Source organism: Lepisma saccharinum, chromosome 24 (genome assembly GCF_977018435.1).
Source record: "Lepisma saccharinum chromosome 24, izLepSacc3.1, whole genome shotgun sequence".
NCBI classification, from domain to species: Eukaryota; Metazoa; Arthropoda; class Insecta; order Zygentoma; family Lepismatidae; genus Lepisma; species Lepisma saccharinum.
This window is the reverse complement of record NC_139252.1, coordinates 53,545,963-53,560,825: the sequence shown is the minus strand read 5'-3', so window position 1 is coordinate 53,560,825 and position 14,863 is coordinate 53,545,963. Positions and strand designations below refer to the sequence as shown.

The window sequence follows — 14,863 nt, the reverse complement described above, 5'->3', positions numbered from 1 at the left end:
CGGTCAAAATACCGCGGCCATTAAACAAGTGTCATTGGGCAGGTTATACTTCATATAAAACCTGTGCAGTGAACATTTCCTCTCAGGTAATTTCATATGCCACATTTCTCTCTGACGTTTAGTACAAATGGATCGAACTGTTGTGTTTAATCATACTTACAATTGCGTTTCCTTGTTTTTTGGTAGAAAGGTGCTGATACTTCCGATACGTTTGACGATAAAAATGATAACATTCAAAGTTAAATTCATCTTGATAATTGTACCTTTGTACTTGATTACTTATATTTAGTTCGTTAACACAACTGTTATTAATTGTTATTCGATCAGCGCTTGTAATGGCTGAGCCTTGTAATTTACAGTTAATCTGTACTGGATGTAAATGTTTCAAGCAGAATCCGAACCACTAATAAATACAAAAACAAATTGATTCTAGGTAGCTGGGTCAAGAAATAAACACACGTGAACTACAGTTGGCCAAAGGTTTAGGCCCCTTTTCATTTCCTTATCGTCCAGTTCATATGGATCTGATCTACACCGCAAACTTTGCCTTTTCTCCATATCTTTCTCTGTCGACTGTCCAAAGAGCTTGAACATATGAAAGATTACTGCTATTTCCAGATTTCACAACATTGTCATTAATTTTATGCAATGTTACCGACATTTTACACAGTACTAACAAACACACAGTTGGTGCAGGTGTAACGAACGCTACGTGGTGGATATTTCCTTGCAGACGACAAGCGACTTCGCCGCAAACATGGCGGTGGTACGAATCCTGACGTCACACGAAACCCACCTCCACCGTCTTGCCTCGGTTTATTATTCGCGTGGTGAGTGCATGCAGATTGACTGAAGTGTCGCTTGTCGTTTCGGCTTGAAACTTCCGTGTCACTTGTTGCCTGTCCCTTCGGTATGCACTCTCCGTTAAGGAAGATCGAAGCAACAAGCGACAATGCCCCTCCAGTCTATAGGCAAGCATGCACCGCGCATAGGCGAGTGACAACTTTAAAGAGGAAATCGAAAAACTAAAGAACTATTTATATACGTGTTTATATGTTCATTCGCGGATTTTGGTTTGCGAGCAGTAGTCATTTATCATTTACCACTGCAGAAAATCAACAACAAAGTACTTGCATTGTTTATCGCTATCATCACAGATCAAATAAAAGGACTCGTTGTCCTGAAGCTATCAACCAAGTGGACCTGTTTGTTACCCCTTAGGCGACTTCCTGAAGCAGATTCCATTCTCAGTATGAGGAACGTTTATATCTGGAAATCTTTGACAAGACAAGAGACCAGGCCCTTGAAAGGATTAAATGCGCTTCCTCCCTCCTCCCCTTTGCTCTTTTAACAAGGAAACGAGAAGATAGTTGGCGTCTGTGCTTTCAGTCAGCCTGCTGATTCCACGAAAATCTTTAATTTTGTCCTGCAAATTCCTCCCATCCAAAATTTCCGGGGAGCGCAGAGTTTTTTGTTACAAGAACGAAGATAAATTATTAGTTTCAACTTGAGCTCTGTGGAAAGTGGAAATCTGAGGGGGCATGTGGGTTTTGTCAAGAAAAAGTCAGGCTGATGGAGCAAAATTCCAATTTGCCATCTACAGATGCAAAAAATTAACTGGTCACTCAGTTTAGATGTAGATTTGCATAATTCGGAAAAAGGGCGTTCTGCATTGCGAAGCCAGACAAGAAATGTGGGACCTCGTTTCCCAAGATACTCGCCGATATCCGTGGCAGAGTGGTTAGCACAGCGTGCCGTGCAACGCCACGACGCGAGGAGCCCCGGGTTTGAATTCCGGCCTGTAGATGGTAGTGTTTTTGTGCGTGTCCCTTCATCAATATCATCACTCATCCTCATATTCGCGATTAGCCAAAAGTGGCCGGAAAGCGAAGAAAAATAAACCAAATCAATGAATCCAATTTGGATAAAGTGGTAATTAATTCATTGATTGATTTTATTTATTTTACTTCGCTTTTCTGCCACTTTCGGCTAATCGCTACTGATGATAAGACGAAACTGATGAAGGAACAATCACAAAGAACACCAATGCCCAGGCTGGGATTCAAATCCGGGATCTATGACGTCGAGGTGCACTGTGCTAACCACTCTGCCACAAACCGTAAAAAGGGTTTTTTAGAAAGTTTGTAAGAGATTCTCACGTTGTGGGTGGACAATACTGTAACTACACCTATCAAAGAAGTTGCGAGGAAAAATCAATTTTCAATTTGGGGTCTCATTGTGGAAATGTTTACTTGATCTTTGTTTTCCTTATTAAAGAACTGAATCCAATAGGAGGTTTTGACGGAGAAACCAGATATTATTGTTGTGCGTGCAGATTTCTTTAGATATATTCATGACTCCCCAAACACTGGAAGAGCCGTGTACTATTTAAACGAAACATACATCAACGAACATCATACGGTGCCAAAACGTGGCAGTGTGACAAAGACGTTGTAAGGCCTCTACCACCAAGTGGAAAAGGAAGGAGTGGCTTCTAATGGCAACCCTCGACATAGCACAGTTTCCTGTGGCCTTTCCCAAGTAAAATATCGAGAAGAGACGTATGTACGCATTGATGATGTCAGAGGGATGGACAGACGTTTTAACCCAATATATTCTATTACGAAAAGGATGGAGAAGGAAATGGGGTGAAGAGGAGCTCGCTGCATTGCGTACAAAGCAAATATGGCCGTAATAGGTTAAAAGGTCGATATACTTTTTTTTCTTTAATTAAAAGAACGTAATGTGTGTGTATACACTACAGCCAAAGTTACATGCTCTGTTCCATTCTGCAGACAAAATTGAATTGCAATAACACTTGGCTGGATGCAGTAAAGCGAAATGGTAATATTTTTATACTCCGTCTTCATCCCAACGCAAGTTTTACAATGATATCAACAAGAAAACGTAAGCGGGTCATATTTTGTTTGTATCAACATTTGATTGCTCTCAAGTTACCTTTCTCTAATCGTGAAATTAAACAATGTTAAAATATGCTCTTTCAGTTATTTAAGGCAAATTTCTAAAAAAAATAGGTATTTTAAACAGTAAAACAATAACACACAATATACATGGAAAGAAAGAAAAATGGAAGAAATATTTTATCATTGATTCATTGTTCGCCTCGTTGTGCATGCTTCTTTTTTATTATTATGGAAACAGGATTTTATGAATTGATTCTCCCATCTTGCCACATACGTTCACTTGCAACACATTTTACAAGCAAATATTCGTTAGTACAGCCATGTTACAACAGCTGAACTACGGTCAATGTCTGCTGATCGGAGAAAAATCATGGGTCAACTTTGACCGCAGATCTCAGGGACTTAATCTTAGTTCAACTTTTCTACAACACAAAATCAGAGTTCAGCGTGACTGCAGATCAATTTTACTGACTAATCGAGGATCAACTGCTTTATACAATCGAGCCTCAGTACAAGGAAAATAAACAATGATCATTGATGCTTCTGTTGGCTTAAAATTGATTGATTTGGCTTATTTTACTTCACTTTTCTGCCACTTTTGGCTAATTGCAAAGATGAAGATGGGTGATGATGTGATGAAATTGATGAAGGGACCAAAGACACCCATGCCCAGGCCGGGATTCAAACCTGGGACCTCTGGTGTTGTAGCACCCCTACGAGTCTATCAATTCTGCTTGCAATGCGAAATGACTTTGTATGTGAATTGGTGATTGTATGCATGATTTTTTTCATCATATTTCTATACGTGAATTTATCATGTTCCTAATTATTAGTTAATTCCAGGTGACATCTGATTGCTGCTGTTAACTTCTCCATGCAACACATGACAACACTGGAACTTTTTTTTCGTTTGAAGTTGACTGCAATGAAACAGAGCCACTCGGTACTTTGAATCGACAATGGCAGTTGCAGTAACCAAAGTATAAGTAGTAACTAATTCAAACATCTTCTAGCTACTATTTGAACTAAATTACTTAAATAGTTATGTTCTCCTGGAATGCTACATCAAAAATTGCGTTCAAATGCTTGTAACAACTGTAAAATACAAGAGAAATAATTCTACAAGAAAAACTAAATAACCACCATATGCTAAGAAGTAGGAAATCAAATTGAGCAAATTGAAAATTTGATAAAAACAAAGTAGCATCTTACCATGTAATGTGTTTTGGATCAGGATCTTGCTCATCATATATTTCAAACTGATCACCAACACATGTAGAAGATTTAGTTTGTCTGCCATCGTAAATGCCAAGCGCTCATTAGAAAACAACTGTATAGGATGGACAACGCGATTTGACAACTTATCTGGATCTGAGGAACGTTCCAGCATCATACGCATTCTGCTGTAGTGCTGAACAAAGGCCTGAGTCAATGCTTCCTGAAAAGGGAAACAAAGTATTAGCATTTTCTCTTAAAAAAAACAAATACTGTACATAAAAATATTTGAGTAGTCTTTTTGAGAAGAGAAGTCATTATATAAAAAGTATTTACAGTGGAAACCCTATTTTCGGACCCTGGATTTACATTCAATCTTGATGATTCCAACATAGCACAATGTTATAAAATTTTCCTCTATTATACACTTTCCAACATTTTAAGTTTTTTCAGCATGGTCCCCAGAAAAACATAAAATTGAGGTTCCACTGTGTGTGTATACATAAGGGAAGGAATAGATTAATCAAAATTCAACCTGTATCAACATAGGTGTATTGGTAAATTACGCAATACTTGAGTATAAAAATTCTGCCCTCTCTTTTAAATGAATATACGTAGTAGTAAAATTTTGTATCCTGTTTTTGGAAAGCACATACCTAAATGTAGTGATCCTCTCTTTAAGACACAAACTAATGCATTTACATGGGTTCATAATTTAATTAACAAAGTGAAGTAACCATTCAGATCCTAGATGCAACATTTTTGTAATTTTCTACCAGATTGGTAGAATATCATTATTGATACTGGTAAATTTTATATGAGTTTCATATACATCTCTCTCTCTCACACACACACACACACAAAAGAGAGAGATATTAGGGATGAACCAATATGAAAATGAAGCCAACTCTAATACAAGTGCCAATATAAAATAAACTGACAACCGATATTCGACCGAATTTGAAACATTTGTTGAGGAACTTGAAACAGTTCATTAACATTCTAAATAATTTCATGAATGCAACCAGGTTACTGCAATGAGTTTAGCTTTGAAAAAGGAACTGTGTATTTACTCATTTAGTTTACAAATTAAGGCATGTATAATTGTATGTTTGTAAACATAAAAAGGATAATTACGGATATTACAGTGGAATCTCGGTTTTATGTTTTTCAGGGGACCAAGTTGAAAGAATTTAACCCGTGATCACTTTACAAGTAAAAAAAAATAAATTTTAAAAAATTAAAATGCGGTGAAATATGCCTGAAAAGCAAGGGTGAGCGATCCAGGGTTAAAATGTGGCAAAATTTTATAGCATTCTGCTCTCTTGGGACCATGAATATTGGATATATAATGCAGGGAAATGTAAAAGTGGGGAACATAAAATCAGGGTTCCACTGTATATATGCCGAAGAGAAGACTACATCATTTTACAACATTTCTGTTTTGGTATACCACAAAAAAAGTTATTCAAGTTTAAATGCTCAAAAAAACTTAGCCTTCAAAACAATGTCATAATGATGTTGGTTTTCAAGTCAAAAAAATTGTAGGGCATTTGTAACAACTAACCACCCTTTATTCTGGTAAGTGTACTCTATTAATTTCATTTCTTGCGACTATTCATAAAAGTATGTGATTCATATATACTCCCTGTACCTGTGACTGGTGTAATCATAACATAGGCCTTGAATGCCAGATAACCTACGGCAACTGTCCTAGGTGACTACCATGACATCTCGACACATAGCTATGATATGCAGTACTTTGCTAAATATTTGTTTTACATGTGGAATGCCAGTAAGACTTAAAAAGACGATGTGAATTTGGAAATTCTCTGTCAAATGAAGGAACAGACAAATGAATGGAAAAGTACAATCCTCTGTCCACCCACTAACTGATTGCATTAGAAAATTAACAACATGCAGAAGCTCCATCTACTTTGAGCACTTCATAATTAAAGTGGGAACTCCATCTGGGTTCCCACATGAACTCGCAATGTACTTTTCCCCGAGTATTTCAGAATTCTCAATTCTTTTCCAGGATACTTAATCAGGGTGGCTACAAACAAGCAGAAATAAAATTCCCTGACTTTTCCAGGTTTTCCAGGACAAAATTTACATTTTTCCCTGACAATTACAAACTAAACTAAATTGATGTTTTTGCAAATAGAAATAATAAACTCATACAGATCCACGTATGGGTTTGTTAAGTACCAATATTATATTCTATGAAATTGACTTAATTTCTCTATTCTCTATGATTTGAATTCAAACTGCAAAATAGTGAATTTGGAAAATTATTACAATTCACAGGCTAGGGAAGGATTACGGAATTTTGTCATACGCAGTAAGTTTAAAATAAAATACTTGATTATTTTTAAAGTCACGACTAAATGAGATTAGAGTGAAGAGTGATTGACTAAGAAATACATTTTGTAATTTATCAGTCTGCTTATACATTCTTGGTATTATATGTTGATATTTCCACTGAGGTTTGGAACCCTCTGCTTGCAAGAACCATGAGTGCGGACTCATTTTTCAATGCATAAAGCTACTTCTCTCTTCTCTTGCATATAAGTGAAACAATTGAATTGAACAAAATAAAGTGTCATATTTCCTTACATTGTCAATGGAATTTCTGCTTCAGTACAGTATATCCAAGTGAAGTACTGTGAAACTGACAACATGCAGTTATACCATTAATGCTGACGAAAAGGGTATGTAGGTATTAGAAATTTAACGCAAGGAATTTATATAATTGCATTGTATAGGTACCTGATTTAGCTAGCCACACATTAAAACAGGAACACTAATAATAAAAGCTTCTGAAATTTCATATACGAGGGGCATCCTGAAAAAAAGCTCCAATGGTGCCTATACGCAGCACTAGTGGTCGGAGAGCGACACACACACAAGCAGGGAGGAATAAGTGGCATGTAGCTGTAATCTGGTACAGTTGAAATTCAGCCGTTTAAGGACAGTTCTAGGTTAAAGATTGCAGCTCTCATACAGTCTCCCACCGACTGCGATGTAGCTTACATTGCACGCTCAGAATTGGGCACAGAGCCACCAGCAATCGTGTGAGGTGTACAGACCGGACGTCGTGAGTGATAGTATGGTCAGACGATGGTGCAGAAAATTCACGGAAGGCCAATCGAATGTGCACAACCCCATACACCTGAGTATACACGGGCCCTTTGCATCACTTCAGGTGAGAGATCTTGGACCACTCCCTGTACAGCCCTGGCCTTGAATGTACCGACTTTCATCTTTTTTGTTTAACTGAAGAGGTTTCTGGCAGGGCAAGGATTTGACAGCTACACTGCGGTAGAGATAGTTCCAGTCGATGCTGTCAGACACATATACCATGGGCATACAAAATTTAGTGCCATGCTATGACAAATGCTAGAAAAACGGTGGTGATTATGCCGAAAATTAGGTTAGGACTCACTGTTACTAATGCAATAAATTACAACTGATATTCTTGTTTTATTTATGCCTAATCGGTAGGGACCTTGATATTTTGTTGCTTTTTTTCAAATTGGGTATTTTCTTATTTTTTATTTTTTACTATACGGTGTTATTTTTAAAAAAATCACATTTTCATTTTAGCTCATTTTCTGGCAAATATCTGAAATTATACCTTCATGGTGTTTTTGAACTACTGTTTCAAATTGTAAGTCACATGGCTTACACCTCTTCGTGAGAGTTTGATATCTTGGAAGTTATTTTGGGAAAGTTATTTTCCATACCACTTTTTAATTTTAAGGTAAGGATTTTAGACAATGGAATTTTCCCCGTATATACTGAAGGGTGCATAATGACCATAAGTGGCGACGCACCCAAAAACTTAAAATCAATCAATCTCACGTGACAGATACCGATATATTATGGCACCAAAATTGGCATTATCTATTTTTGACTTGTTAGTGTTAGGTTTCCCAAAATTCGCGTTTTTGTTTTAGAACATTTATCTACCAAATATACCGAAAGTTAATACTCCATTGTGCTTTAAACTATTATTTTAAATTGTAGGTCACATGGTCTACTTATTTTCGTGACAGTTTGATATGTTGGAACAGATTTTTGAGGAAGTAAAAGTAAAGTGCTCCCCTGCACTTTTCCATGAAGGTGTATAGGGGTGTGGAGTTAGGGCCCCACACTTTCTTGATCACGGCTGAAGGTAAGGGTGATGTGATCAGCACCATGCTCCTGGCTACCTTTATCCCTCAAAGTTTCCTCAAGGTACTAGCTTCATATGATGCTGGGTGGGCACCGGAGCAGTTTGAATAGGTGGAAAACATCCCGGTTCACCCCTGCAGGGGATCGACCACGGGTCTCTCGCATAGTAGTCAGACGCCCTAACGACTGAGCTCCATTATTACTCGCTAGACAAATGCCGATGGTGCGCACTTAGCTTGGTAATTCAAAACATATCTCGTGCGACAAATCTAAAGATGTGGCTCCCGTGTGACGGTAGATACGCACTCGATCTCCTGTTAGAATCCTGCCACTTTGCTCTGTGATGCAAATGGTTTTGATAGAAGTTGAAAAAATCGTGAGAAATACATGATTTAATGTGGCTGTCGGAATTATTCCATGTAAGTATAACTCAATAGTTTACTCTTGAGTAAAATGTTGGAAAACTTGCATGTTCTATGTACACAAACACGGCCTAGAAAAGATAAGAATGTTGGATTTCATGGAATTTTTCGTTGTTTTAGGACATTTCTTTAAAAAAACGCTAAAAATGCTAACAATTCGCATTTTATGCCAAATTCGCATTATTTCGATATTTCGAACGGGCGAAAAATGTGTCCAGACATCACTGCACATTCCCAAACATAACTTCGCAGCAATTACCATTTTTCACGGTTTTGGCGTTTGCGAAAAATCAATGTCCCTACTAATTCAAAATTACTTTCTGGCCACCCCTCGTATAAATCAGCAGATTGAAAGTGAAAATTTAGCAGGGATGGCAGAGAAAAGTCAATTCTTGAAGAAAGTGATTTGCTTTTATGATGGAATGATTCGAGTAAATATGATATTAAAATATTTACGTATTTATTATTAGTATTTTATTTCATAATATTGGACATTAACCTTACTCAGTGAGAGATTAATGACCATCTCTCACGAGTTTAAAGAGACAGAACAGAGAGTGGCGTTAATTTCATTGCAATACTAGTGTTGCAGTAAATTTGAGGTTGGGAGCATGAAGTGCCAAACGTTATAAACGTTCACCAATGCAGATTTGTATTTCACTTTTTCATGATAGTATTCAATATATATTCCATTTTGTTGGATTCTTCTTGATATCTAAGAATAGTGCAATGTCATTGTAAACGTATGTTAACTTGTGCGAAACCAGTAATACGTCAGGATGATGAAAGAAAACCTTCATAAGCACTGCACGTAATAAAATTCCAGCAGCATATTTGCAGTCTAAAGCTCTTCTTGTTTATACATGTGATTTTTGTTGCATGTTGCAGTCCATGCAATTTCTGTCGCATGTTGTAGTGAGATACTTTGTCGGGTGGCGATATTCGACAAAAATCGTATGTATCAATGGAACCTATTTGTTTCCATGTTCCTTCAGTTTGCCCAACAAAATGCCTTACTACGACGTCCGACAACTATCGGACGGCGCCCCCCGCTCTTATCCCCTCCATCTGTTGACAAGTTCCCTTACTACTCCCATACGGACAAGAAAAAAATGATAATTCAATGCATTTTCCACGTAATATTTAGAGGCTTAACCTTTACTCCCCCGATGATACCATATGGTATCACCAGAGTAAGGTCGTACTCGCCCGATGATACCATATGGTATCATGGTGCTGATTACGAAATGAATGTGCTTTTTGGACCTTCATACTCTTATGTTTGGGTGGAAACTCTGACACAGGTCTGTAGCAAGCCTGGGAAATTCATATTGATGACCAACCTCCCCCTCTCCCCCCCCCCCCCCCCCCTCCGCAACAAATCCATGCCACATTTCCGAACAGAGATTCACATTTTGGCTCATTATTCAACTTGTATGGCACCCAAGAACATGAAACATGTTTCAATCTCTTTGGAAACGTCCATTCTTTGAAGAGAATACTAAGGTTTGCACCTTGTCCCCAAAATTGCGGAAGAAAAGGGGGCAAACTCCAGATTTTTATGGTTTTTTCATTGAAATTCAAAGGTCGCACCCCCCAAACCCCCATCCTCGGTTCGGCGTTCTGAATTGTACACGGTTGCATGCTCTGATGTAAAACAAAACTTATCCGAAGTAGATTGCTCCCATAGTGCCAGAGTTATAACAATTTTCTGAGCAATATGCAAATTACCTATTTTTCGTAAAAAAACAGAGTTTCACATTTTGGTTTATTATTCAACTTGTATGGCACCCAAGAACATGAAACATATTACGTTCTCTTGAGAAATGTCAATTCTTTGAAAAGAATACTAAAGTTTGCGCCCTCTTCCCAAAATAGCGGGGAAGAAGGGGCAAACTCCAGATTTTTGTTTCTTCCATTGAAATTCGGGAGACGTTTCCCCCCCCAAGCCCCCTTCCTTGGTCCGGTGTTCTGAATTGTACACGGTTGCATGCGCTGATGTTTTAGCTGAAAAACAAAACTTATCCGAAGTAGATTGCTCCCATAGTGCCCGAGTTATAACAATTTTCCTCCAAAAAGCGTTCGAATTTAAAATTCCCGCTGAGAAGCCCAGGCGAGAGAAATTTCTCTCTCTTTCTCTCTCTCTCCTCCTGCCATCACTGGTTTCTGGCGCCGTGCTTGTGTTGCGCATAAAAGGGGCCTAAAAGTTGAGGCCGAAACTTACGAACGAGATTTCCTGTTCCGATGCAGAGTTCCATAATGATATCTTAAAATAAATAAATAATAAAAAAAAAAGTCAATGAAGACGAAATTCCCTGACATTTCCCTGACTTTTTTTGACACCTAAAATTCCCTGACTTTTCCCGGTTTTCCAGGTTTTCCAGGTCTGTCGCCACCCTGATATATATATATATATATATATATATATATATATATATATATATATATATATATATATATATATATATATATATAATATATATATATATATATATATATATATATATATGAACACAATTCTGTAATTACTAAATCTAGTACATAAAATAGAAGTTAATAATTATTTTCCTGTAGTTTACGGTTATTACAAGCATAAGAAAACAGTTTTTCGTTGTGATGTTTCAGGAGAACACACGCTCCCTTCATCAGACATTTATTTTCATTTTGACTCAAGATACAGTTATAACAATGGTTAGCAATTTTTTAAACAAAAAAATCCGTTATATAGCTGTAAACTACAGGAAAATAATTCTACAATGCAAGCAATGCGTACATACAAGAAAAACTATTATTCATGAAGTTAATAATGTTCAGCTCCTAGCAAAGAATGTATACATAAATTAAAATACCTTCAAACATGTGCAGCCTGTTCGATTCCTCTCACGCACACTAAACATGCATATTGAGATTCCAAGTACCTCATGAACCAGATGGAGAAAGATAACTTTATTTTCACCATCAAAAGCACTAAGATAACCACTGAAATTTATCAGAGTACATATACATGTTATTAATGAAGTCCAAATGTTACCTAGTGCTTTTTAATAAGAACTACTTGTTACATAAGCAAATCAACAACTAAATTATAAATGAATTTTGCGATTTAAATATTGCAATATAAAAGAAATAAACAAAGATGCTTAGTTCTTCATGCTTTATTTTTAGTTGGGTAACTACTATCTTGAATACTTTCGGTGTTTAGGGGAGGTGAAATGTCAAAATATAACCTCTGTATGCCCTTCAATTCAAATTCTTGTTAAAACAGAAGGAGGCAATAGGCAATGCTCTAATAAGGTCTTCCCTGCAGCTGTGTCTGGATAGCTGCCTTCGAATTATCCAAATAAAGAGGTTTGAAAATTTGATTTTTTTACGCTGGTTAAAAATTCCAATAGGAATTTCAAGAGGAATAAGCTAATGTTCAAATTATTGCATAATTTGAATTATCCAAGTTCAAATTAAAAAGGAGCAGCGGTGGTCTAATAGGTAGGGTGTCTCCCACACAGGAGACCCAGGTTCCATTCCAGGAGTGGGTGATCTAAGGTTGGAATTTTTTCAAACTTGTCCTTGCATAAAGCGGCTCTGGGGCTCACCCAGCCTCCAATCAATGAGTACCTTGGGGCCAACCTGGGGTGGTAAAGGTGGCTGGAGCATGGTGCTGACACATCACCTACAAAAATTGCCGACCTACTCCCACATTCCCTAAATGTACCTTCATGCTATATGCATGGGAAACTTTATCCTACCTTTAAATTAAAGAGGAAACTTTATTTCCTACCAAAGAAGGTAATGTAATCATTTGCAATCTACTATGGACTTCTATCAGTTTGATTTTGAAAATGTCTACCATATTGGGCAAAAAATTAGAAAAATAAAAGTCCTTCAATAACTATATTAAACATGTAATGAATTACCTTTCCCTGTTCTCCTTCTCTTTAAGAAATTCTGCGTTCAATACAGATCCTGACTGAATAGGCTCATTTAGAATGACTGCCCACTCTTTGAATTTGTCATTAAATTTAGAAAATATCACCGACGAAGCACGCTTGTATTTCTCTCGTAATTCACTCTCCTTTATTTGCTTAAGCAGCCCTTTCTCTAGATTCAAGAGGTCGTTCCTGCCACTGCCTTCAAAATTAATCAGAAACAATTCATCGTCAATTATCACTGTTGCTGCTTTCATGGAAGCAATGGTCTCCTGAGTACAGCAACCTTCATCAAATGTTGGAAGTTCCAGTTCATCTAGGAAAGACAGCACTTCCAAATCGTAACACATTCTAGTGCCCTAAAACACAGATAAAACACAATCAGCATTTATGGTGACATTATAAAAATGCTCAGATAGGCTAATCAGGACTGGATCTACAGTTTAAAGTGGGATCCAAATAGTTGCAAAAAGTCAGCTTTTTTGAATGGACATTTTTTTTATAAAAAACTGGCTTTTAAAAAAAAACTGAAATTTTGGCTTTTTACCAAATGCAGCTAACTAATTTCACTTGCTGTGTTAGTTAAGAGTTTTGAGGCTTGTAATGTCACATTTTTGAATTAGCTAAATAATTTTACATGATGTATCAGCCAAAGGACATATTTGCCAATTCTTCTACAGCATGTCTAAAAAGTCAGTGAAGACTGAGTATTAACTTTGTCCATGTGGATATATTTTAAACGTGAAACTAGAAAATCTTGCTCTATATGAACGTTCAGTATGAAGAAAAAGTTACTAAAGTGCAAAAAAGTTTTTCTACAAAGTGAAAACAAACATGGATGAAAACAGTTGTGGAGTCAGTTGCAAAAATTCCAATGTGGATATTGACCAAATTGATAAAAGAACAATAAATGATGTTAATTATTGCATATTCATAAAAAAGTATGTTTTTGAAATTACGAGGTGTACTGGCAACATAGGTTGTGTCAGAGGGCAGTATTGCATATGTTATTCAATCAGTATCCAGATGAAAGAAAAGATTTGACATTTATCATACAAACATATAGGTAGATTAGTTTCTTTAACAATAAATTTCAAAACTTTTCTTTCATTTACACATTGATTAACAGCCAGATGTCAGGCACACCTGGCACTGCCCTCTGACACAACCGATGTTCTCAATACACCTCGTAATTTTTTAAAAAAATCTATGAATATGCCATAATTAACTCCATTAATTGTCTGTAATTTCGTAACATTTATGGTTCTTTAAGCAATTTGGTAAATACCCACAGAGACAATCGATACACATCAAAAATTGTTTAAAACAATTCCACAAGTGTATTTTATCCATGTTTATTTTCACTTTAAACAGAAACTTTTTTTTTTTACATCTTAGTAACTTTAATTCTGAACATTCATACACATCCTCAGTGGAGACATATTGCACAAAGATTTGGATTCAGTTTTATAACTGTAGGCCCAATCCTGACTATCTGAGCATAAAATGAACTTAAAACAAACTTTGACTTAAAGAAGTGAAATTATAATATCCTACACATGCAATAAATAGTAAACCCAAATATAAGGAGTTGAGATAGCCAAGAGAGATAAAAACTTGAAGAAAAAAATGAAAGTGCAATAAAGAATGATCACCTTTAAACTACAGACTTTCATTAATAATTGCTGGCTACCATATGCTGGCCACAGGTGATTGAAAACCAAGAACTATGGAGGAGAACAGAAGAGACCAAAGTGTAGATACAGATAAAAATTGAGAACATGAACAGGGCACACACATCTGTCAGCAAACTGCCGAAAATCAGTCTCAATTTCTGCAAGAGAATGCCTAAACTCATCATAATCTTTATTGAAATGGTCCCTTCGGTGATCAAAAGTATCATAAGATCTTGATGAAATGACTTTAACTATAGTTGAGATCCTGTTAGCAAATGTTTCAATACCTTCTATTGTGAAGTTCGAAGAACAGAATGTGTAATAACAGTGGAGAAAACATCGATAAGCTGACAAAATAATTCATATAATTACTTTGCATATACCGTATAATCATTTTTTTAAAAAAAATTGGATGTTTTCAACACAATTAACCTATACAACACTAAACCTTTCTGGCATAGATCTACAAGACTTTATCCTAATCAAATTTACAAAAAAGAGACATTCATTAGGTTTAGAAAGAT

General features: G+C 36.5%; 1 protein-coding gene across 1 annotated transcript in view; it reads right to left on the bottom strand.

Moving 5' to 3' along the window:
• The window catches only part of LOC145978096 (uncharacterized), a 132,129-nt gene extending 119,343 nt beyond the window's left edge, over nt 1-12,786 (bottom strand). The window contains exons 1-2 of the mRNA XM_083110537.1: nt 12,652-12,786; nt 4,137-4,362 (exon numbers count right to left, since the gene is read on the bottom strand). Of these exons, the coding sequence (XP_082966663.1) occupies nt 4,137-4,323 (187 nt within the window). The 5' untranslated portion in view covers nt 4,324-4,362; nt 12,652-12,786. The remainder of the gene's footprint in view (nt 1-4,136; nt 4,363-12,651) is intronic.
• Nucleotides 12,787-14,863: the final 2,077 nt, after the last annotated feature.